This window comes from Malaclemys terrapin, chromosome 3 (assembly GCF_027887155.1).
Source record: "Malaclemys terrapin pileata isolate rMalTer1 chromosome 3, rMalTer1.hap1, whole genome shotgun sequence".
In the NCBI taxonomy this organism is placed as follows: domain Eukaryota; kingdom Metazoa; phylum Chordata; order Testudines; family Emydidae; genus Malaclemys; species Malaclemys terrapin.
Window position 1 is genome coordinate 47,833,024 of NC_071507.1, and position 25,063 is coordinate 47,858,086.

Here is a 25,063-nt window from a genome sequence, read left to right on the forward strand (position 1 = left end):
TTATACCACTACCATTACAGCACAAATTCACCTGTACTTTGTGTGCCAAATCTTGTTCGCTTTACTCATGCAAGTATCCCCCTAAAAGAAAATAGGACTGTTCATGTGAGTAAGGCAAGCAGTATTCAGTCCTGTATCTTTTCTGTCATATGTGAGTCCATGGCCAATTGATGTTGGTTTTTTAATTTCTTTTTCTTATTTCTATATTTGATCATTATTTTATACCAGTTCTCGTCTACTTACTAATTGAACATCCCAATTTTACTTTTTGTAAATGGGGAACATTTTAAATATTTTAAGAAAATCCTACTGGATCTTATTTGAGACATTTTTTGCTTAACTGTTTTGCAGACAGGAGGATGTGTTTAGTGCATCGTGATTTGCAAAAGGCTATAACATTCAGTCTGTGTGGCAGAGAAATAAAATTTACAATACTTACAGTTATGTACAGTTTATAATACATATTTATTTTTAATTAAGTCTATTGATCCAGAATTTTCTCCCCAATCTATAATGTACATTTTGAAGTGTTTCACAATGTCATATGTAAGCTTCAGCATAGGTCCTAAATATTTTTGTGCATAACTTACATCCTAAATTTTACCTTGTGTAACAGGAAAATTAAAATGGAAGAAAGACCAATGGAACTGTACAATATCTACAGACCTATTAAGTATACTAAAAAATTAAAGTGAAAAAACAAACAAAAATACCCAAACTTAACTGTCTTTTTTCCTCTCTGTTTTTTCTAGAACTTCGAAACAGTGTTACCATCCATTGATCTCTTTGATAAGTTTGGACAAACATATTCCAAAGCTGGGCAAATAGTGTAAACATCTATCTATACTGTATCTATTCTATCCAGTATAAAAACTTCTGATAAGCTATAAAACTAGCAATAAAGATCTTTGAGAAAATGCAAAGCACAATGTTGATTAACTTTCCTCCAAGGAATGTAAATGTTTTCCATAAAATGTTGTATGCTACACCTATAATTAAGTAGTATTACACTACTTGATCTTTTAGAAATGCAGGTTTTTTTATTAAAAATCTTTATAGTTCTGGCAAATGTAATGAATTAGGAAATCTGTCTGACTCTTATAACTCTTTTATAAAATCTTTCATTTATTATATATATATATATAGAGAGAGAGAGAGAGAGAGAGAGAGAGTAATGAATGGAAAAATCATGGATAAGATCCAGCAACTGTGTTTATTAGAATTATGTACATGTGTTAACTACAGTATAAACATTATTTTCTCTGAAACATGTAAACCTTGAAATCTAACTCATGGAAGAATCTACAAATGTTGAAATTTTCTCCTTTGGGGCCTGAACAACATCTTTTACAATCAATGGCTCCCAGGGGAGCTGGATTGGGCCATTTATACAGATATTACTGCTTTAAATCCTTCAACTTTTCTGTGCTTGTTATAACTCTGCAGAGTTAAGAAAGAAAAACTGCAATTCTGTAACACTTTCACATATTAGCTTGTAGGCAAATCCATTTATACATATTTACAGTATTTCATGTATTGCATTTTACTCCTGGTCCAAAAAACCTCTTGTGATAAGAAGACTGGCACATGGGAGGATATGTTGCAAAACAACCACATTATAGATGGTTATGGATGAACACATTTTTGATCACACAAAATTCATTCAGGTCATCATATCCCACATACATTTTCACTAGAGCGTGCCCCTGCAAAGTTCTGAGCACCCTTGGTTCCCATTAACTGCAATGCGAATCGAGAGTGCTCAATCACCTCCTGGGAGGAGGAGTTCAATACCTTGCAGGACTGGGCTATAATTTATTTCTTCAAATAATGCCAGTGGATTCTGTTTTCATAGCACTTTGCTGTCTGAATGCTTGGAGAGATACTGTATTTTTCTCCTTGTGTAATCTGGAATATTTACTTCTCAACTGAAAAAAAACTTTTTTTATGGATGATTTTTTATAATGTGGGCCTACTGTCTTCTCCAAACGAGCACGCAACTCCCATTGTCTGGTGTTATGCACACGAAGGGGTGTCTCTATACTAGGAATTGAACCATTGCTGACAGAGGTTTGCAGCACCAAGTCTACCTGAACCAGTATTGAAAATAGTTTATGTACTAGTATAGATAGGGCCAAAATATTTTCAATCCCATTTCAGAAAGTCTGAGACTTGCGGGAACCAGAGGACAGGAGAATCCTCAGAGATGGAAGGAAAAACATATGCCACATTTTATAAATGACAGTGGTACAAAACAAAGAGGTCAGCATTTGAGACAAGAAAGAAGGACTGTATTTTTGTTCTTTTGCACTTTTTCATTTCTTAGCAAATTCCAACTTGTAAAAGTTAGTCTTTCTGAGTTGCCACAGGAAATGAATGTCCTTTAATTCTGGTAAGTGAGAAACAGCAACCTCAGACAAGTCCCTTCTGTTAGGATTTAATTTCACCAAATAAATCGGAGTGCTTCTGTGCTTTGTGGAGGGGGCTGAGCATGAGACACTTGCACAAAACTGTTGATGAATAAAGATGCCACAGTAATTTTTAGATGTGAGAGCTATCTATTTGATTGCTACAGCTTCAAGGTAGTTCATCACTTCACAATAACTCACCCTGTGTTGCCTCTTACCTCCATACCACATTTTCCCATCACTTCGATTAGAAATGGCAATACCTTTATCAGATTAATCTTTCTTTCTTTTAATATCTCTGACCCCAGGATAAACAAAACCTACCCATACAGACCATCATTGCAGATGCTAGAGTTTTCAACAGCTGACAGTTTTCAACATAGATTAAGGTTAAAAAGAGTACTTTCAATTCACTCTCGCTGTTTGACTCAGCTCTCTCTCTCTCATTCTTTTAACCCTCATTCGTTTAATTTTTTTGAACACAACAGGCCACTTCCCATAAGCCTTCTTACATACAATGTATGTCTGTGGATTTTATTAGCATAAGAGACAGCTCCACGTATGCAGTGAAGTAATAACTTCATTACCTGTCACTTCTTTCTCCAAATGTATTTTTGTAGAGAAGACAGTGTTCTCCTTTTCAGCATGGGATGATATAGAACTTAGTTAATTCATAGTCATGTTTAGCCCCTAATATACTGTGCTGCCACTCCAGGGTCCAAGGTTCAATTCCTGAATCCTTTCTCTCACTTCTCATGCAAGCGTAGTATTCTGCTGAACAGTTAAAATGTCCTGTTAACTTTGATAGTGAATATACTTCTTTTTTCCCTAGAAAAATGATAAGTACATATTGGTACCTTACCTTGGGGATGGAGTTCAATCAGGAAAAGGGTCAAGGAACTCGGCAGGATCTCTTTTAGAGATGTGCTGGTGAAGTTAGGCTAAAAAAATTGATTTCACACAAGTATTCCAATGACTGCTCTACTGATTGTTTTTCTCCTCTCTTACACTAATTATATAGACACATACAAACATACACCCCACTACCAGTTTATTAAGTTTAAGCTTTTTTTAATATAAAGGCACAGTACAATAGTTTCCCCACTAGATACCCAAATTCCAATCAATATCAGTTACTGAAACCAGAGTACAAAAAGTAGAAGAGGCTTAAGCCCAGACAACAATCCCACTGCTGAAGAGAAGAAAGAAGAAAAAATGCTCAGAACCCAATCCTGTGAGGGCCTGAGCATCCTAAATCCAGCTGGGCACTCAGTACCTTGCAGGAGGCACCCAGCACCTTGCAGGAGTAGGCCCTTATTTTGAAATACCATGAATAATGTATCTGTAAAATAATGTATCGGTGAATGTTAACAGTTCTGTAGTATTTCAGAAAGGGAGAGATGGTGAGTAGCCTTTAGGCTTTGGGCCAGGCAAAAGCACAAGGAAAATGTGGTCATGTTCTCTTGTTTAAATCAAAGTGACTGCATGTGGCAAACCCATAGTTTTTATTTATTGACATTTAAATCTAGAATTTTATTTATATTCACTACAGTAATAATTATGTAATAGGGGTTTGGGCTACTTTGTATTACTAATGTTTGCAGAATCAGGCTGTCTATCAATAGAAAAAGAAATGATTTTGTACATGATTTACTTTACTATGGTAATCTCTCCTACCACAACTAAGTTTGCTATCTTACTTATAGTTATCAAATTACCATGTATACTGTGGATAAATGTTAGTTGTATTTTATTTTCTGTTTTCTTCACTGTACATTTCCCTTGTCAATAAACCTATTGCTTCAAACATATTAACATTGAATGTTATTTTGAGAAGCACTTGTCACAGTTCAGGGCCACCGCACCTGTATTTCCCCTTAGTGGTCCACCAAGAGCATCGATTCTTGGCTTTTTACTCCCCAGCCATTGCCTTTTTGGATGGCGATCCATGTCTCTCTCCCTTCTCACTGTGGTATTCCCAGGCTGCACAGTTCCCTGCCTTCATGATGTATGTCCCAGCACAGACAGGCTGCCCTAGGCCACCTGCTTTCTTTCTCTTCAGAGACTTATAACAGAGTGATTGTCAACCACTGTAAGTTACCATGTAGCACTTCCTGTGCAAGCTTACTTTGTTCTTAAGGTAAAAAGCATCACAGAGAAAACTTTGTAAAAACAATTCCACAATAACACATACATGGTTGCATTTTTAATACTGTGAACTCCAAAAATGTTAAGCTTAATTCAGTAAGGTTTAACTTAATTCAATACGGTTTGTCCAGGATGTCACAGCACTCATTGACTATATTGACAGTTTCCAAAGGGATGTTACAGCCTATTTTCACTGTTCAAGATCTGAAGAATACCTTATTAAGATAACTATGGATGAAGATACAGGAAAAAGGAACACTTGGAAGTTTTGAAACTGACAGGACTAGAAGACGTATCCCTTTGGTGAAGGGACAACAAACTTATCAAACCACTGTCAATTATTTTTGAAAATTAATTGAGAAGTACGGTGACCAGACAGCAAGTGTGAAAAATCAGGACGGGTATGGGGGGTAATAAAAATCGGGACTGTCCCTATAAAATCAGGACAACTGGTCACCCTATTGAGAAATGGGAAGGGGTCAGAGGACTGGTAAAAAAATTTTAAATGGTGTCAGTCTTTAAAAAAGAAAGAATTGTGATTGTGGCAATTGCCATCCATTAAGTGTAACTTCAATATATAGTAAAATAATGGAACAAACATGAAGAGAAAACAAATCATTGGACATCTACAGGAAAACAGAACTATGGGAAAAAACAAATTTAAGATGAGTCAAAAAATCATACTAGACAAACGCAACAGTAGCTTTGTATAACTGCAAAATGTGACCCTGATTCTGCAGTCAGATATGCAAGGGCAAATCCTTGTGCCTGCGTAGAGCTTCAACAAAGTGTCTGAGGCACTAATGCTGTCAATATGTTTGCGAGTGGCTTATCCCTGGTCAGAGACACTATTACTGTTGGCATTTTGGTGCTGCTTTCCTTGGTGCATAACTAGAACAACACAGTGTGTGTCTCTGAGGAACTGTGCACGTCAAGAAGGAACTGGTGGTAGCACCTCAGGCAACCAGAACCTCCCTGGCATGTCAGTCAGATTTCTTCATTCAGCACTTCAGACACTTGGAACCTGCTTCAAGAATTTGTACCCGACAACGCTTGAACACTTTAAGCTCTAGGGTCTGTCCTGAGAGATTCAAGTATTATGGCTTATGCCTGCACATCAGATGCAGTAGCATATATGCCAGGTTCCCACAGTTTGAAATTTGCCTCTTTAGTTTCCGTGATAATGTTATTGCCTTGGTGATGCCAAGGTCTAGTCTAATCTTGGTGATGCCAAATAGGTATCCAGTCGGTGTGTTGTTAAATTGGCATACTTTTACAAGCTGAGACTTCCTCGTGAGATTTTAAAGCAGAAGATGCTTAGCTTTGGGGATGTTTTCTCTCAGGGAAAACCTATATTGGCGACCACCAGGTACTATCTCTTACCACCAATCACTTTCTGCCATTGCTCTGCGCTTGAAGATCTTGCAATACTGCTGCCCCCTTCAGTAGAGCGGACAGTGTGAGCATAGAAAACGTCCTTAAACAGAAGCAGCTGAACAGCCTCTGCTGTAACCCAAAATGGTCGCCGCACTCATAACTGGGAACAGTTGGCTTTTAATGTCCCCAAAGGCAGCGTTGCCATAGTATTGCTGGCCAATGTTTTTGATCTGCTCTCTACACTCTTGTGGCCTAGCTAATTTGTTGCTGCAGCCATTGCAGACAGCTGCTTTAGTGTCTTCAAAGGGTGGTTATTCAAGCTGAGAGAGCCATTTAAAATGTACCCAATGAGGCTCCACACATTAATGCTTAACAATTAAGACCTCTGCAAGCACCAGAATTTAGGAGTATTCTACATTTCAATCAGCAGTGGCTGGAGCTCTGAAGGTCTATCAGTGATATGTCTTTTAGAACTCAACAGTCCAGCATTTTCATCATCTCAGTAGCTCTGCATAGTACAGAACCCGAGAGCTCTCTTGCCATGGATATTAGAGGGATAAGGCTCTTTTGAAGTCATGTGATGCTATGCTCTGGGATGACAGAAATTCCCCTCCAGAGAATGCGTGTAACACGTTATAACTAAAAGCTGGATTACTCTACACTGATGGATACCCCTGAAACCAAAAGGAGTTGCACCTAGGTAACAGAGAGTAGAATTTGGGCTTGTGTTTTGTTTATCCAAATTTATATTTCTTACAATAAAACATTACTTCTGAATTTTATCTTGCTCTAGTGTTTACAAGGATTTCTGGTAAGCAAGAATAGAAAAGGCTTACCCCTCTTCCCAGACCCACTGTTGGCAAACATGATCAGACAATGCAAAGCTAGCCAGTTTAGTATTCTTCCATTTCTTAACAACTCAGCTCATTAATGAGAAATCACCCCACTGCTGGCACAATCAGATACAGTCACTTATCAGTACATTGAGTTCAGTTTATAGTACTCAGATTCATATTCATGATCACAGAATGCAGTGGAGCAGTTCATTAGCACACTGCTGCATTAAGCAATCACTGCCAAAATGTGACATGTTGAGATTATGCATTAAACTGCATCCTTAAAGAATTTTTTGCTTAAGAAATTGCTAAACTGCTGAAACCTGTTGAAAGAAATAATTGAGACACTTCCAGAGAAAACATTCAGTCTCTATGTACATACTGTTAAATTAAAAAAGCCTGGGCTGTTTTACAGATGAGATCATAAAATCTTTTAATGCAAGTTTAGCCAAAGTCCCTATTATGACACCTAATTGCAGTTAGGTGAGACCCATCCCATACTTAACCTTCTTCCCTACTTGCTGTTACTTTGTTCTGACTCTTTTCAGTTTCATTCAAGCTATTCAACAAAAATCTAGTTTCTGTGCCTCAGCTTATAACACAAGAGGTATTTTTAAATACAGAGGAACAGTGTTTGTTTCCTTCATGACCATTTGCTGTCTTAAAAAGAGACAACTTAAATATACTTATGAATTGGAAAGGGACGGTTCAAAGGTGTTGATGCAAAAAAGCAAGCGAGCCCAGAGGTAGACGCCATTTTAAAATTTGGTCTTGAAGTTTGCAAAGGATGTCTGTCTCTTGCACAGCATTGTCTGCATTCTCCAGGCAGATGTTTCATTTGACTCAAGAATATCTCTAGCTACCAACACAACATTGTCCTTGCAATTTGTCATACAGTCCATGTGTGTGATCTATATAATGTCATAGATTCTGTGTGTGTGATCTACTCAGCCTGCTGCTACAGGCTATTAGCCTGGACAAGAGCTTTCACATATAAAGAAAAAGGGGGAAAGCAGAGTGTTAATGACTTTTACTGTAACTAAAGCTCAGGGTCTTTATGTGTTATGGGGATACAGTCCATCAAAATATCACCTCCAGAAAATGAGTATCTGTTCAGTGGTGGTTGCCAGTTGGAAAAAAACAATTCCATCAATGAACTCTCTCTCCCTCCATCATGCAAACATTCACAAGACTGAGTGATGTTGTACAGAGCAGGGTGATGTGGTACAGATAAAACAGCAAGCAATCCAAACCTTCACCCAAAATATGACCTTTAATGACGCCATTCAGAGATTTGAAAATGTTTGAACTTAATTTCGCCATTCCTTGCTCTTTTTTTCCTTTTCATGCGTTTATGAACTTTCTGGTTCAGGCCAAGAATGGAAGCAGAATTTTCAGAATTAAATAGAGAAAGGCTATTCTCCTGATATTATGGGCCCAGTTTTTCAGACCCAAGAAGTTCAGCTAACACAGAGAAGAATACAGAATTTTGGTATGTATCCAAAACAAACAGTTGATCCTTTAGAGGTTGAGCCCCACATTGTACTGATATCAGGAATTAAGGTGATGAAGTAAGACCTTAGCCCAATGCATTATAACTTGCTTGTTTAATTGTTACCCCATTCTGTCCATTTCTCCTACCTCTGTTTATTAGATGTCTCATTCACATCCTGCATCATAACTTAGACTGAGAGCTATCTGGGCCAGAGACTTTTCACATGTCTATAACTACACTTAGCACAATGGGACCCTGGTCCATGATAGATGCCCCAGGCATCACAGCTGTACAAATAACAAAACTAAAAGACATCCAGGAGATTTTAGTCATATATAGGCATGGAAGGATTAGTTTGTTATCTGTAAAATGTCAGTAAATATTGATTTCACCATATACATCCAAATTGAAAAATATATATATTTTCATTGATAATAATCAAAATTTACAGATAGGTAAAGTAAGATCAATGCTATTTGAGAACTTTAGAGTTTGATTTAAGGATATTTACTTTGTATATTAAAACAACAAGGAGTCCGGTGGCACCTTAAAGACTAACAGATTTATTTGGGCATAAGCTTTCGTGGGTAAAAAACCTCACTTCTTCAGATGCATAGAGTGAAAGTTACAGATGCAGGCATTATATAATGACACATGCAGAGAAGGGAGTACCTCACAGTGTTGATGTAGGGATATTAAAGAAGATACTAACAGTGATTCCCCCAAGTGACAGTGACAGTCCCCCCATAATTTGTCCCACACACTTTAAAATCCAACAGTTTCACCAAGTAAACTTGTAAGCTACTGTCTGTAGAAACCATTGATTGTATCTGTCCTGTGAAAGATACTTTATTACTATGTAAAACTTACAAACAAGTTAATTGACTTTGTTCTTCCAGTGAACACTATGTTACTACCCCTGATACAAAGTAAACAAACGCTATAAGCTGTTAAATGACTTTCACTTCATTGTAACAGCAACGGCTCCTAGGAACAGACCCCCCACGAAAGCTTATGCCCAAATAAATCTGTTAGTCTTTAAGGTGCCACCGGACTCCTTGTTGTTTTTGTGGATACAGACTAACACGGCCACCCCCTGATACTTTGTATATTGTGACTTTTGATGTTGAGCTCATCCTCCCCCTCACCCCCCCAATATTGTGCAACTTTGAAAATTTAAACAGATAAAAATTGGAAAAAATGGATAAACATCAATATTATCTGTCAAAATTATAACAAAATTAAAACTGAATTCTGTCAAGCCTACTCATATAACCCCTAAGGACTCTATTCCTACCAACCCAAAATACCACTCAGCAGTAGAGAAGGACAGAAAGAATTGGCCATAACCTGAAGTCTTACATACATACTTACATAAGAACATGACATAAGAATGGCCATACTGAGTCAGACCAAAAGTCCATCTAGCCCAGTATCCGGTCTTTCAACAGTGACCAATGCCAGGTGTCCCAGATGGAGTGAATAGAACACGTAATCATCAAGTGATCCATCCCCTGTCGCCCATTCCCAGCTTCTGGCAAACAGAGGCTAGGGACACCATCCCTGACCATACTGGCTAATAGCCATTGATGGACCTATCCTCCATGAACTTATCCAGTTCTTTTTTGAACCCTGTTATAGTCTTGACCTTCACAACATCCTCTGGCAAGGAGTTCCACAGCAGACTGTGTGTTGTGTGAAGAAATACTTCCTTTTGTTTGTTTTAAACCTGCTGCCTATTAATTTTATTTGATGACCCTTAGTCCTTGTGTTATGAGGAGTAAATAACACTTCATTATTTACTTTCTCCACACCAGTCATGATTTTATAGACCTCTATCATATCCCCCCTTATTCATCTCTTTTCCAAGCTGAATATTCCCAGTCTTATTAATCTTTCCTCATACGGAAGCTGTTCCATATCCCTAATCATTCTTGCTGCCCTCTTCTGTACCTTTTCCAATTCCAATTCCATTTTTTTGAGATGGGGCGACCACATCTGCACACAGTATTCAAGATGCGGGTGTACCATGGATTTATATAGAGGCAATATGATATTTTCTATCTTATTATCTATCCCTTTCTTAATGATTCCCAATATTCTGTTCACTTTTTTGACTGCCAATGCACATTGAGTGGATGTTTTCAGAGAAATGATTCTAAGATCTCTTTCTTGAGTAGTAACAGCTAACTTAGATCCTATCATTTTATATGTATAGTTGAGATTACGTTTTCCAATGTGCATTTACTTTGCATTTATCAACACTGAATTTCATCTGCCATTTTCTTGCCCAGTCACCCAGTTTTGTGAGATCCTTTTGTAGCTCTTCGCAGTCTGCTTGGGACTTAACTATCATGAGTAGTTTTGTATCATCTGCAAATTTGCCATCTCACTGTTTACCCCTTTTTCCAGATCATTCATGAATATGTTGAATAGAACTGGTCCCAGTACAGACCCTGGGGAACACCACTATTTATATATATCACATTCTGAAAACTAACCATTTATTCCTACCCTTTGTTTCCTGTCTTTTTTTAACCAGTAACTGATCCATAGGAGGACCTTTCCTCTTATCCCATGACAGCTTACTTTGTTTAAGAGCCTTTGGTGAGGGACCTTGTCAAAGGCTTTCTGAAAATCTAAATACACTATATCCACTGGATCCCCTTTGTCCACATGCTTGTTGACCCCTCAAAGAACTCTAGTAGATTGACGAGGCATAATTTCCCTTTACAAACACCATGTTGATTCTTCCCTAATGAATTATGTTTATCTATGTGTCTGACAATTTTGTTCTTTACTATGGTTTCAACCAGTTTGCCTGGTACTGAAGTCAGGTTTACCAGCCTGTAATTGCCGGGATCACCTCTGGGGCCCTTTTTAAAAAGTGGCATCACATTAACTATCCTCCAGTCATTTGGTACAGAAGCTGATTTAAATGATAGGTTACATACCACAGTGACTAGTTCTGCAATTTCACATTTGAGTTCCTTCAGAACTCTTGGGTGAATACCATCTGGTCCTGGTGACTTATTACTATTTAGTTATCAATTTGTTCCAAAACCTCCTCTAATGACACCTCAATCTGGGAAAGTTCCTCAGATGTGTAACCTAAAAAGAATGGCTCAGGTTTGGAAATCTCCCTCACATCCTCAGCTGTGAAGACCGATGCAAAGTTTCTCCGCAATGGCCTTATTATCCTTGAGTGCTCCTTTAGCATCTCGATCGTCAGTGGCCCCACTGGTTGTTTAGCAGGCTTTCTGCTTCTGATGTACTTAAAAATGTTTTTGCTATTACTTTTTGAGTCTTTGGCTAGCTGTTCTTCAAATTCTTTTTTGGCCTTCCTAATTCTATTTTTACAGAGTTTATGCTCCTTTCTATTTTCCTCACTAGGATTTAACTTCCATTTTTTAAAGGATGCCTTTTTGTCTCTCCCTGATTCTTTTACTTTGTTATTTAGCCACAGTGGCACTTTCTTGGTTCTCTTACTATTTTTTTTAAATTGGGGTATATATTTAAGTTGAGCCTCTATTATGATGTCTTTAAAAATTTCCATGCAGCTTGCAGGGATTTTACTTTTGGCACTGTACCTATTAAATTCTGTTTAACTAATCTCCTCATTTTTGTGTAGTCCCCCTTTCTGAAATTAAATGCTACAGCATTGGGCTGCTGTGGTGTTTTCCCTGCCACAAGGATGTTAAATTTAATTATATTATGGTCACTATTACCATGCGGTCCAGTTATACTCACATCTTGGACCAGATCCTATGCTCCACTTAGGACTAAATCAAGAATTGCCTCTCCTCTCGTGGGTTCCAGGACTAGCTACTCCAAGAAGCAGTCCAAGAAGGTGTCAAGACACTTTATCTCTGCATTCCTACCCCCAGTCAATATGGAGATAGTTGAAAATCCCCCATTATTATTGAGTTTTTTATTTTTATAGCATCTCTAATCTCCCTGAGATCTCTACTTAGCGCATGCTTAAGCAAAACTGCCATTTGGGCCAAATTCTGATCTCAGGTACCCTGGTGTAAATCTGAAGTAACTCCTCTATAATCAGTAGGATTAACTCTAGATTTTCACCAGTGCTACTGCGATCAGGATCTGTGCCAGTAACTCAGTGTCAGGGAGAAAATGTGAGTGTTTAGACTGTCAGCAATATGAAAAAAACTGTCTGCATTTTGTGCCCTGTATACTGGCTATGTGTAACAAATAATTATGAATAAAAATAAACAATCAATCATGTCTGAGGCACTATATCTCTAGGCTGACTTGTGCCTGTCATTACTTCAGAAGAAATCTGTCTGCTGCTTTCTATCTAGCAAATGCCAAAATACCACACCAGTTAGCTAAAATAGCTGTGTTCCTGCTGGTAAGCATCCTTCTGCAGTACAGTGGGCAGAGTTCTAAAGTATTTTTTTAGCTTTTTAAGTGGAAGGTAACATATTGGCAGTATGAAGAGTTCTATGCTTATAATGGTGCTAGAACCAGTGCTGAGAACTAGTTAACGATGAGTTGGGAATAAAAAGTTAAAACCTACAGCCCCCTAAATCCATCGCCCCATAAATAAACAAATTTTTCCTCACCACTCTCCTTTAATCTCCCTCTGATTCATGTCTAAATTCGTACCCACTCCCTTCAGCCTACAATAAGGTAGTGTTGCTAATACAAATAATAAATATCAATAATAAAACTTGCTGATAAGAAAAAGATTGGTCCACCGTAGAATCATAGGGTTGGAAGAGACGTCAGGAGGTCATCTAGTCCAACCCTCTGCTCAAAGCAGGATCAACCTCAACTAAGTCATCCCAACCAGGGCAAACTATCTTTTTGTTCAGACAAAAAATGAAATTGGGTAACACACACACAGTCTCTCTCTCTCTCTCTCATAGCAGCCACCTGTGTGAGTGGGTAGCAGGTATGTGGGCCAGTTTGACCCTGCACAGATATAATAACAGGCAAATCTCCAAATAGCTTACGTTTGATTAATACAGGCACACCACAGTCCAGATGATTATCCACCCTTCTAGGGTCTGTTTCCACTCCCATACTGGTGGTAGGAGGTATAACTCCAGTGAAGTGCACAGTGTTACCTCAGTGTGAAACTGATGTATGAGAGAGGTCGGAATTAGGTCCCATACATCTACACGTTTGGTCTGGCAAGACCTGTACCCATTATATTTTGTGTGGTTTCCATTTGTTTCCTTCCTCCTTGCAGGCTAGAAATTATTATTATTTATTTAATTCATATAGCCCAGTGCTGCTACTCTAGGTGCTGTACAAACCTATGGTGAAGGACAGTCTCTGCCCAGGAGATTTTACTATCTAATTAAATATGAGGCACAACATGTGGGTGTAACAAACACAAGGTACAGGGGAAAAGTACAAGGGTGATAGGAAGTTCCATGAGAAGAGTCTTTCTTGGGATATTTAGCAATTCCAGTCCAGGCTGGAATTCAGATGTGCATAGACATTAAAAACAATGGTTCATCCAAAACTTAAGAAAACAGAGGGGGAAAAGTGGTGCTGTGAGGGTTATTATTTTGGTCAAAAGTCTGCATCAATTCTTGTTTTATCCAACCCATTTCTCCCATCTCTATTTTTAAAAAAAATGTTTTGGTTTGTTTTGCATTTAGGGTCAAATTCTGCTGTCATTTACACATAGTAACTCAATTGCTGTCCCTGGAATCACTTCAGATTCACACTGGTGTAAATGAGAGCAGAATCCAGACTTTAGAGAACAAAATAAAATGCCAGTGTTGTTCCTGATAGTGCAAAGATTTCATCATTAAAACCATTTTCCATGTACTTTTTTTTTTCTCAGCAAGAATCCCTATGGCTTGTTAGTTTCTCACTTGTAGGATACTGACAGTTGAAGAGGGTGACCATGACAGACTGAGCTGTATTTGTAAACATCAAGGCAGAGCTTATGTTTGACCTAGTTCTAGAAATGATTAACACATGATTTTGCTCTCATTCATTTCTATTCATGGTCATATAGCTCACAGCTGTTACTAAAGACTCAGAATCAGGAAAGGTCTTTGATGACAGTAACTTGTACCTTAGCAATGTCTGATCAAATGATGTGATGTGACTGTCCACAAGTCATTTTTTAATGCATTAAAAGAAAAGAGTATTTTCTCCTGTTGCTATAAAGTTTTTGTTTCTCTTTATTCAGCAGCATATTTTAAGTACTGTAAAAACAGTAAGGATAATATTTTTTCATTTTATGAGAACATATCCATCTGCTTACTTCAATTCTTCAAAGCTAGTGTAGACTGACGTAAGATCACATATATTATACCAAGCTTTGAATCCATTCATCCATCCCTAAAAAAAATAACCTTTAAGATGTCTGAAATCTATTCAAATAGTTATCCTCTATTTACTGTAATATTTTATACTGAAGACTGCATTATTCTTCAAGTATAATATTAATTAAAATGACAGAGAACTTCTGCTGTATCTATACGTAACCCACTCCCATCTCTCTCGTCATAAAAACACATATTGTAATAAATCTGTGGCCAATTAGAAACATGCTGTTTGTCATAATGCTCCACATCACAGCCATTTGGAATTTCACAGCAGCTGCTGCAATAGGACTCACACCCTCCTGCTCCAGAAGCAAACTGTTAGGCTGCTACCACCTGAACTGAAAGAGGATCTCAGTTAGAGAGTTAGGCCTCCAGAGCGTTTTCTGATTTTATTATGTACACATTTTGCAATGCTTAGCCATTCTGCCAATTACTATGATCAGGTATGGGTAAGAACATAAGAACAATCATACTGAGTCAGACCAATGGGCCATCTAGCCCAGTATCCTGTCTTCCAACAGTGGCCAATGCCAGGTGCTTCTGGCAGTTGGAGGTTTAGTGACACCTGGAGCATCAACTATGGTCCCCTATTCATCTTCGTTAATAGCCATTGATGGACTTATCCTCCATGAACTTATCTAATTCTTTTTTGAACCCATTTATATTTTGGGCCTTCACAATGCCCCAAGGCAATGAGTTCCACAGGTTGACTGTGTACTGTGTGAAGACATATGTCCTTTTGTTTGTTTTGAACCTGCAACCTATTAACTTCATTAGGTGACCCCTAATTCTTGTCTTATGTATGGGGTAAATAACACTTCCCTATTCACTTTGTCCATACCATTCATGATTTTTATAAGACCTCTATCATAACCCCTCTTAAGTGTCTCTTTTCTAAGCTGAATAGTCCCAGTCTTTTTAATCTCTCCTTGTATGAAGCTGCTCCATACCCCTACTCATCCTCGTTGCCCTTCTCTGTACCTTTTCCAATTCCAATATACCTTTTTTGAGACCAGATGAGCTGAACTGCATCAAGTTGTGGGCGTATCATGGATTTATATAGTAGCATTATGATATTTTCCTAATGGTTCCTAACATTCTGTTCACTTTTCTTTGACTGCCACTGCACATGAAGCAGATGTTTTCAGAGAACTATCCACAATGACTCCAAGAACTCTTTCTTGAGTGGTAACAGCCAATTTAGACCCCATCATTTTATTTCATATTTTATATGTATAGTTGGGATAATTTTTTTCCAATGTGCATTACGTGGCACTTATCAACATTAAATTTCATCTCCCATTTTGTCACCCAGTTTTGTAAGACCACTTTGTAACTCTTTGCAGTCAGCTTTGGACTTAACTATGGCCTGGTCTACACTGGGGGGGATCGATCTAAATGAATAACGTAGCTGAAGTCGACATAGTTAGAGCTACTCACTGCGGTGTCTTCACTGCGGTAACTCGACTGCTGATGCTCTCACGTTGACTCCGCCTGTCCTTCTCGCTCTGGTGGAGTAATGGAGTCAACGGGAGAGCACTTGATGGTCGATTTATTGCATCTTATCTAGATGTGATAAATCGACCCCCACTGGATCGATCCGGCAGGTAGTATAGACAAGCCTTATCTTGAATAATTTTGTATCATCTGAAAATTTTGCCACTTCACTGTTTATTCCCTTTTCCAGATTATTTATGAATATGTTGAACAGCACAGGTTCCAGTACAGATCCTTGGGGTACCCCGCTATTTGCCTCTTTCCATTGTGGAAACTAATCATTTATTCCTGCCCTTTGTTTCTTAGCTTGGAACCAGTTATTGATCCGTGAGAGGATCTTTCCTCTTATTCCATGACTGCTTTGTTTGCTTAAAAGCCTTTAGTGTGGGACCTTGTAAAAGGCTTTCTGAAAGTCCACGTACACTATATCCCCTGGATTATCCCTTGTCCACATGCTTGTTGACTCCCTCAAAGAATTCTAATACATTGGTGAGGCATGATTTTCCCTTCCAAAAGTCATGTTAACTCTTCCCCATCATATTATGTTTATGTGTCTGATAAGTGCAGCTGCGCTGGAAGATTTGTGAACCTCTCAGCTATTTCTTGCAGTTCACAGAATAGTATGAAATTTGTAAACTCTTTTTCCTGTAGTATTAAACCAAAGGATTTTCCCCAACCCCCAACAAAACAAATGCTGATTTTGCAGAAATTGGGAAGCCAGGGTTCATGAATAGGGATAGCACCATCCTCAAAGAGCTAAGCTGTCACATGTGGATGCCTTCTATGGTTGAAATTCTAACCCATAAAGGATCCCCACTGCAGATCAGAGCCTTATTGTGAATGCTTGTAGTATGGAGAGCAAGATTTGGCCCAATATGTCACATATACTGTATTTATTCCCAAACCTACCCTTAGATTTTTCTCCCTCCCCTTTGTAATGATTCTAGCTGTATTTTTTCTGTCTGCTCCAGACTTCACCTATTTCTTTGATTAGATGTGTTCAGCTTGTCTTCTCTCTGATATCGCTCCCTATATATATATATATATATATACACACACACATGCACACACAACCCTCTCTGAATGAAATATGAACTTGATGATGTTCAAATTCAAATTGAACTTTCAAACCTACAGTGTTTGAAAACGAGGCAAATACATTCACCCATCACTGAGTTGTACAGATATAGACGTATCTAGGAAAGTAAATAAATTAGGAAATAGAGACAGTAACTAACAGAGACAGTAATCAGTAAGGGAGAAGAAACTCCTTGTAACAAAATAAGAATACCCAAACTAACATGTTGTGAATTTTGAAAAAAATTATTTTGCTTTAAGGTTTCTTTTTTCTATTTTTCTGAAATTGATAGGCCAGGATCAAACCATGAATAAAAAATATTCACGGAGATAGGTGTGTTCATATGCTGTTTCCAGATAGGTTGAAAATAAGAAAGCCTTCTCAAGAAATTTCTGGTTAGTTATTGTGAGATCGTTCACACAGATTCTTCCAGAAGGTAAACACTTGAACTTTTAGAGACTCACTCAGATCTTTCAAGATCTGTTCCTCACTGCTTAAATCTAAAGATGGGCTGAGTAACATAGTTTAGGTCCAAATCCAAACTATTCCAAAATTGGGGTATTTAGAGCCTCAGATTAGGTACATACCCACTTCTAAATAATGGCTTTACTTGCTCCAACAGCATAATCTAGGCTACAGCCTTCAACAGAGGAAAGTCCACCTTGAGCAAGGCACAGCAGGAAAGCCACCCACCACTACCTTCTCAGCCAGGGGATTTGGGAGGAGCTGGTGCAACCCACATAGGTAGGACCAGCTGGGGAAGAGGAGGGGCCAGGGATGTGCTGACTAAGCACATTTTCATGCATTCTCAGCTAGTGAGGCTTCTATGAAGCTGAGTTAGGAGATAAAGCTACTTCCCATGGTCGTGATCAGCAGTAATACCACTGCCTACCCTCCCTTGAGGGCATGAATCCTTCCTTAAGTTCAGATGCCCCTAGCAGGCCAGGGGAAGGGGAGAGGCAGGTGTCTATGATGGAGAGAAAAGAATCCACTTTCACCAAGGATGTCTCTGAAGTTGTGATATTAAATACACAAATGTTCCAGTTGCAGTAAGTTTCTCTAAATCTACAATGCATGCCATTTATTTTTCCATAACTTTTTAATGCAATGTTGGATTCATGCAACCTGAAGTGAGGTGACCCAACATGTAACAAAAGGAAACCAATTAAAAAGAAATTCTTATATAAATATGACTGGATTTGTGTGATCTTTTTTTCAAAATTTGTTTATAAAATGGTGCTGCTCAGCCTGAATAATATAAGGTCATACATCTGTTACTTCAGTTGTCCCACAGAATTAGCAAATCGGTTTCAATATTAAATATTTTCTAACTATCTACAGGCAAGAGGCAAGTAGCGGGTAAAATAAGCTTTGGCACACTTCTATGTAGACAACCAAAGAATAAGCTTAGAAACAAATGAATCATCTACCTCAGCATGGGCCATATATTAAGTTCTGATAGAGCACCAAAGACAGTTCAAGAAACTGATCTTGTGTAGCAGTTTACAGATTTTTATATCTAAATAAATCTTCACCCACCAAGAAGAAATTTTCCAAATTTGTATTAAAGTGACCATAGAAACAGCTATAATAGAAAAAACGTGGGATATAACAGGAAAACAATTTGGGTTACCTAGAACAACCATAGTTATGACAATACCTTTGTTAATAAAGTGCCTGTAAGAAGCATGTCATTGGCCTCATGAATAGGTAATGGTATGGTAATAAAATGCCCACCCTGAGCCAGGGCTGGTGGTAACTGAAACACAGTATGCACAAATCATTGGAAAACAAACAAAGTATGTCTGATTCAAAGGAGCTTGATCCATGGACAAAAACAGGAATCTGTACTTGCTTTAAATGAATGCCTCTTCATTTTTCCTTGACTTTTCTAAAATGCATGGTGAAAAAAAAAAAGGAATATTGGCTTCATGCTAATCATGTGTCGTAAAATATCTAGAAATGGATGTCTAATGGTGAAATTAGAGTGGCCACGTATTTCAATATGCATCTGAAAGTAATCAGCAGGAGACCTTAATAGATTCAGTATCCACCCCGAACACATCAAGCAATCTGTTATCTACCGTCAGGCACGTAGCTACCTCAAAGTATGCTCTCAGGAAAAAGTTCAGGATATACATCTTAACACACTTAAAACCACCTTCACCAAACAAGGACATTCCACCAGAGAAGTAGATTACATCATGGAATGGGACACCCAAATATCCCAAGACAACTTGCTTCAATACAGAAATAAAACCCCTTCCAACCACACACCCTTAGTTGTCACCTACCACCCCAGACTGTGACCCATATGGCGTATCATCAAACAACTACAGCCCCTACTCAATGGGAACCTCATCCTGAAAGAAATCTTTCCCGCTTCTGGCCTTCAAACAACCCCACCCAAACCTCATCATCAGAAGCAAGCTCTCAGCAGACCAGGACACACCAACTCAAAGCGGCATTAGACCCTGCCAGAACAACAGATGCAAAACTTGCAGACATATCTCCATTGCTACAGTTATCAACACCCCTTACAACATCCCTTTCAAGATCCAGGGGTCCTATACATACCTATCTCAACATATAGTGTACCACATCCCGTATACTATGTAGGTGAAACCAGACAATCACTACTCTCTCAAATGAACTCACACAGGAAAATGATAAGACAAAAACACCACAATGTGATCACTCTATATCTGACCTATCAGTCCTCATCCTCGAAGGAAACCTGCACAGCACTTGAAAAAAATGAGCCCGGGAGCTTAAATTCATGACTTCGCTAGACTAAAAATCATGCGCTGAATAGAGATACTGGATTTATGGCTTATTATAATAATCTATAGTTCACAAACAATACCTCCCACCCCGATGCTTTACCCCTTTTCTTTCCTGCCTATGACTGGAGGGGTGTTAACGGGCCACTTCACCCTGAATGGTCCCTTGAAATATGTATTAACTACTTATGCTAAACAATCTGTTCCTTCTTGTATTTAGCTGTGACACTCTCAGTACCTTTCCCAGATCTGAAGAAGAGCTCTGTGTAAGCTCAAAAGCTCATCTCTCTCACTAATGGAAGTTGGTCCAATAAAAGATATTACCTCACCCACCTTGTCTCTCTAAAGAAAGAAAAAACATTGTGATAATCCCTCCAATATAGACTAGTTATTCTACAGCACTGGAGTCTTTAAGAGGCATCCTACAAATAAAGATGCAAGCATGGAACAATGTTTTGTGTGGATCTCAGTTCTGTAATGGAAACTGTAATGAGAAAACTCAGCCATACATAGAGAATGGGATTGTTGCATTGGTCACAGTATATATAATTGCTAAAGAAAAGAATAGGCAGGAAAAGTAGAAATGCATGGTTGCTATTGATGGAAAACAAGTCTGTGCCTCAGACATTGGACACATTCAACAAGAACAGTACATTCTTAATTAACGATGATCATTTAAATCTACCAGCATCAATGAAAGTCTTTGTTATCTACTCTGTATATTCTAGATAGCTAGTCTAAATTTAAGCCAATGTTAATTTGGTTCATGAACCAAATTAATCTGCTTATTCAAAACTCTCTCCGCCTGCCTATCCCCACGTTCATCATGAAACCTCTTAGCCATGTATCTGACTTTTAACTAGACACAGACAAAATGGTATGTATTAAAAAAAATGAAGAAAGCTGCTTCTACTTGTAATTTTTTTTGGAGGGGAGGCAAGGGGTGGAAGAGATGTTGCCAGCCTGATCCCAGTGAGCGATCTGGAACTGCGTGGGTTATAAATCCCCCCACTTCCCCAACACACACACCCTCCTCCAGTCACCTTGAAGGGCAGTGCCTCCCTACTTGGTCCAGCCACCCCCTGTACCTCCTGGCCCATCCAGATAAGCCTTCACTTCCTTCCCCATCTGCCACTAATTGCCCTTATAGAGGTCACAACCCCTTTTCTTCTGGCCAGCTAGATGAAAGACCCACCACATACAGCTGTGGTAAGCACATTGGCCAAGCTTTGGGACGGCTAATTGTGCAACAAAAAAATTCCAGGAATTCCCAGGAAATAGTTATTACAAATTCCCCAGTTCTACTCTCCCTGCCAAAACCGACTTTACAGGTAAATGAGTTTAAATTACTTACAGAATGTTTAACTCGTACTCTGCATTTGTTTTACCATTTATCATCTTCTATATCATTTTTATTGCAAGATCTGTGGATTTTAGTTTATAAGCATAGTGTGATTGTTACTTTATGAGCATAGCGTGACTTCAGCTCTACTAAGTCTATAACTGAATTCATACATTTGAAAGTTACAAATCTTCCATTGCTGCTTGTAACAAATAGAATAAATCACACTGTAGAATTGGAATTTCAGGTAAGTTTCAGAATAAAGGAACACAATGCAATTTCTATTAGTACAATCACTCTTACAATCATCAACCTCAAATGCGATGTCCCCCCACCCCCAATGGATAGATTCCAAGAGTTGTATCCATTAGAAACTTGTTTTTAATTAAATAAAAAAGAGGGTCCAATAATGTGATATTTGTTTCCTATTTAGAGTTAGGCTACAGTTCAGGGTTCAAGGCTGAATCAGGATTAGAATTCAGGTTTGATAGCAATGAAACCTTGTGAGCTGTTGTCTGATGATTTCAGATAAAAATGGTCGAAAAATCACAAGTACACCAAAGATTTTCACCACCTTGAAAGGCAGAAATCTCACATGACTGGGCTAAAATCTCAGAGGAACAGTTATTAAAAGCAGAACTGAAAAACAGGTGCTTTGGATTGGACCTAAATTCATATTAGTGGTAGTTTCTGACTGAGAGGTTTGCATCTGTCCTTTCTCTCCTGCTTGTTCTCTCTTCCCTCACTCCATGAGACTTGAACAAAGTCACACAGAAAGCGTATGGTACAGCTTGGAGCAGAATTCTGAGTCCCAGTCCTATTCCTTAGCCACAAGACTATCTTGAATAATCCCTGTGGCTGTATGGACTACACAGTGCAGGGTTGGGAATCTAGTAATCTGTTTTACCATTTTAAAAAGAAACCTTACAGCCATAGTAATAAAACTGACAAATATTTGCAAATAAAACAAATGTTTACTAGACATATCTGTACTTTGTTTAATATAGCACAGCGTTCAAGTTGCGTAATTTGAAAAGGAGAGAAAAGGAATAAAGACTCTGTGTGGGGGGAAGGCAGGATGGAGGCTGAGGGTATCCTCCCCAGGGAGCTCTCTTTAAAATACTTGGTATTTAGTGCAAACTTCAGAAGTATTTTTATTCCTCCCCTCATTTCACCTTTGATGATTTAGCAGCATCCAGGGAAGGGGGAACTCCATTACAAACAGGGAAATGAACCCAACCCTTCCTTCAGTTGGGTACCCAAATTTAAACAAGGTCCTCTCAGGAGCCCCCTTCTAGAATCACAGTACAAAATGGAGCTCACAATTTCAATAATTCAGGCTAAATCTACTCAGCATCATGGTTCATCCCAGTGAAAGATTCAGCACCATTTCATATACTGGGTAAACAAACTATTTTAAAATTCATAAACTCTCCTCTGAAGAGACACTAACAACATTTCTAAGAGGGAAAAAACTGGATTTTTATCAATGTAGGAGAGACCCAAGAGAGATCCAATTTTATTTCAACTACCTTGTCAATGAAATCCCTCTTCAATCTAACCACCAACATACATCCACATACATTCTGTACAAGAATCTCAGAAACAGATGGAGTACGCTTTACCAGTAATCTAATCCTAGTGAAGTAGAGAGGCCAGATGGTCTAGCTTTCCAAATAAAAAACTTTTAGAGAGTCTTTAAACAAAGCAAGAATGTTATTAATATTGATATCTGGACATAATGTAATACACAGAGAAGATTACTCAGAAACCCTAATTAAATGTAACAGTGTGGAAGAATCAGAACGCTTTTTGGCAACAAACCACATTTTTAGATTCTTGTTGAAAACCTGGAGACTGCAGCATGAATGAGCTGTAAAATGAACAATGGAAAAGCAGAGACAGGGAGGTTTCCTAGAAGGTAACTTACACAATTCCATTTGTTATCTTTTCCTTTTTTTTATTTATAATTTAAAGTGCCTACTTCAAAATTTTAAAATGCACAGTACAAAATATAATCACAATGCACATACCAACACAGTATAATAGACTGCCTTTCCCAGAACAGACCTATAATAACCAACCTATCACATCTACCTAAAATGGCTGCCCTTTCTCCTACGGAGAGCCGAAGTAGGTCCTGTGTGGAATTTTGAGTTTTATATGCTGGTAGATGCATTTGAAGAGGAAAGAAAAGGATTATATATCTGATTCTCATTTACACTAAAGTCACTTTACATTTACTCCCAGTTAAAGGCCTCTTTCATAGTAGTGCAAAGCAGAGCCGTAACTAGGCATTCTAGCACCCAGGGTGAGCAAGCATACTTTCGCTACTATAGTTTTTTTTGTGGGAGGGTGTCATTTTTCCACCCATAGGCAAGTCCTGGGTGTGGAATGCAGGGACATGTGCCTCCCAGATTTTTTGGTTGTGCCTCCCCCAACCTAGACAGGCTGGGTGGCCTGCTGAGGTGAGTCAGGAAGTGGAGGTGGCACTCCCTTCCCAAGCCCTGCCATGTGGAACCAGTCCGAGTGAGCTCCACCATATTGGGGTTTACGTGTTGCCTCTTTTTCTGCCCCTGTGGCTTTGCACCCTGGGCAGCTGCCCCGCTTGCCCTGCCCTGGTTATAGCCCTGGTGCAAAGGGTCATGGTACATATGAGAATCAGGCCCTTTGTGTTTTTAGTTTTGTTACAGGTTTACTCTCTACAGTTACCTTCTGCACTTTTCCTCAAAGTCTCTGTATACTAGCCAGGGAAACTAGCACCTACACAACAGTGACAGACACTCAGGAAAAGCTCAGTATAGATGCAGCTGCCTACACTTAGTTTGATTTCCTTGAGGTAAAGGTAAGTGCTTATATTTTTTTCTAATCAAAGCTGCCTGAATCTATTAACAAGCAGATTGCTTTGGTGTTTTCTGCAGCAGATCAGTAAAAACCTCTTATACGCATTAGGACATTACCCATATACAGATAGGCAACTTTGTTTAGTCGCTCAAGGAAACTTACCTGTAGACAACAATACTGCGGTTCATATGCATAAGGAATGGAGAACTAAGGGACACGTATCAGACCTCATCATCTCAGACACAAAAGCAGGTGCCAGAAGTCAGGCTCCTCAACATCAGATTTTCTTCCAACCTACCTACACGTAGCTGGGGTTTATGGGCAAGAGATTTCAATTGTCTGCCCAGTAACTAAATGGAAGGCTACCCCTCAGTCATAACGTCCCTGCTTCTAGGCTGCTGCCCTATTGCCTGGCTGGTAATGTTATATATCACGATGATGAATGTTTCATGTACTGGATGCTGGGTAATAACAAGAGTGGACTCTGTGTTTCTAACACTAAACTGGCTCTCTGTGAATAGAACAACTTACAGACGTGATGCAACTACAGCTAGCATTTTAGCCACGTGCACAGAATAAGCTCCTGGTGCCTCCTCCACTCTTCCCTTCCTGCAACCTGTGTTTTTCCCTCCAAGTTCCGAGGATGTCGCATCGATGCAGAGCTGTGCACAAACACAAGAAAAAGGATTTGGATCCTCAGAGTGATCAATTTTCATTGCAACAGATGATTTTATAGTCCGTGTTCAGAAAAGGAAACTTGCCTTGGACACAAAGTACAGATTCAAAGTATTTTCTATTAAAAACTAAATTGCTGCAAAGGCAGCAGTAAGAGCAGATGCTACAATGGTAGCAGGAGTGGAGGCAGGAGCCTGTGTTACAGTGGCACTATGACCGTATGCCTTGTGAGTTATCATTTGAAAATTCACGACTTGCTGATT

The 25,063-nt window shown here is 38.8% G+C and overlaps 1 protein-coding gene across 1 annotated transcript in view; it reads left to right on the plus strand.

Annotated features, from left to right (window-relative positions):
• SPATA17 (spermatogenesis associated 17) overlaps positions 1-4,203 on the plus strand; it is a 177,785-nt gene extending 173,582 nt beyond the window's left edge. The window contains exon 10 of the mRNA XM_054023967.1: positions 753-4,203. Coding sequence (XP_053879942.1) covers positions 753-833 — 81 coding nt within the window. The 3' untranslated portion in view covers positions 834-4,203. The remainder of the gene's footprint in view (positions 1-752) is intronic.
• Positions 4,204-25,063: the final 20,860 nt, after the last annotated feature.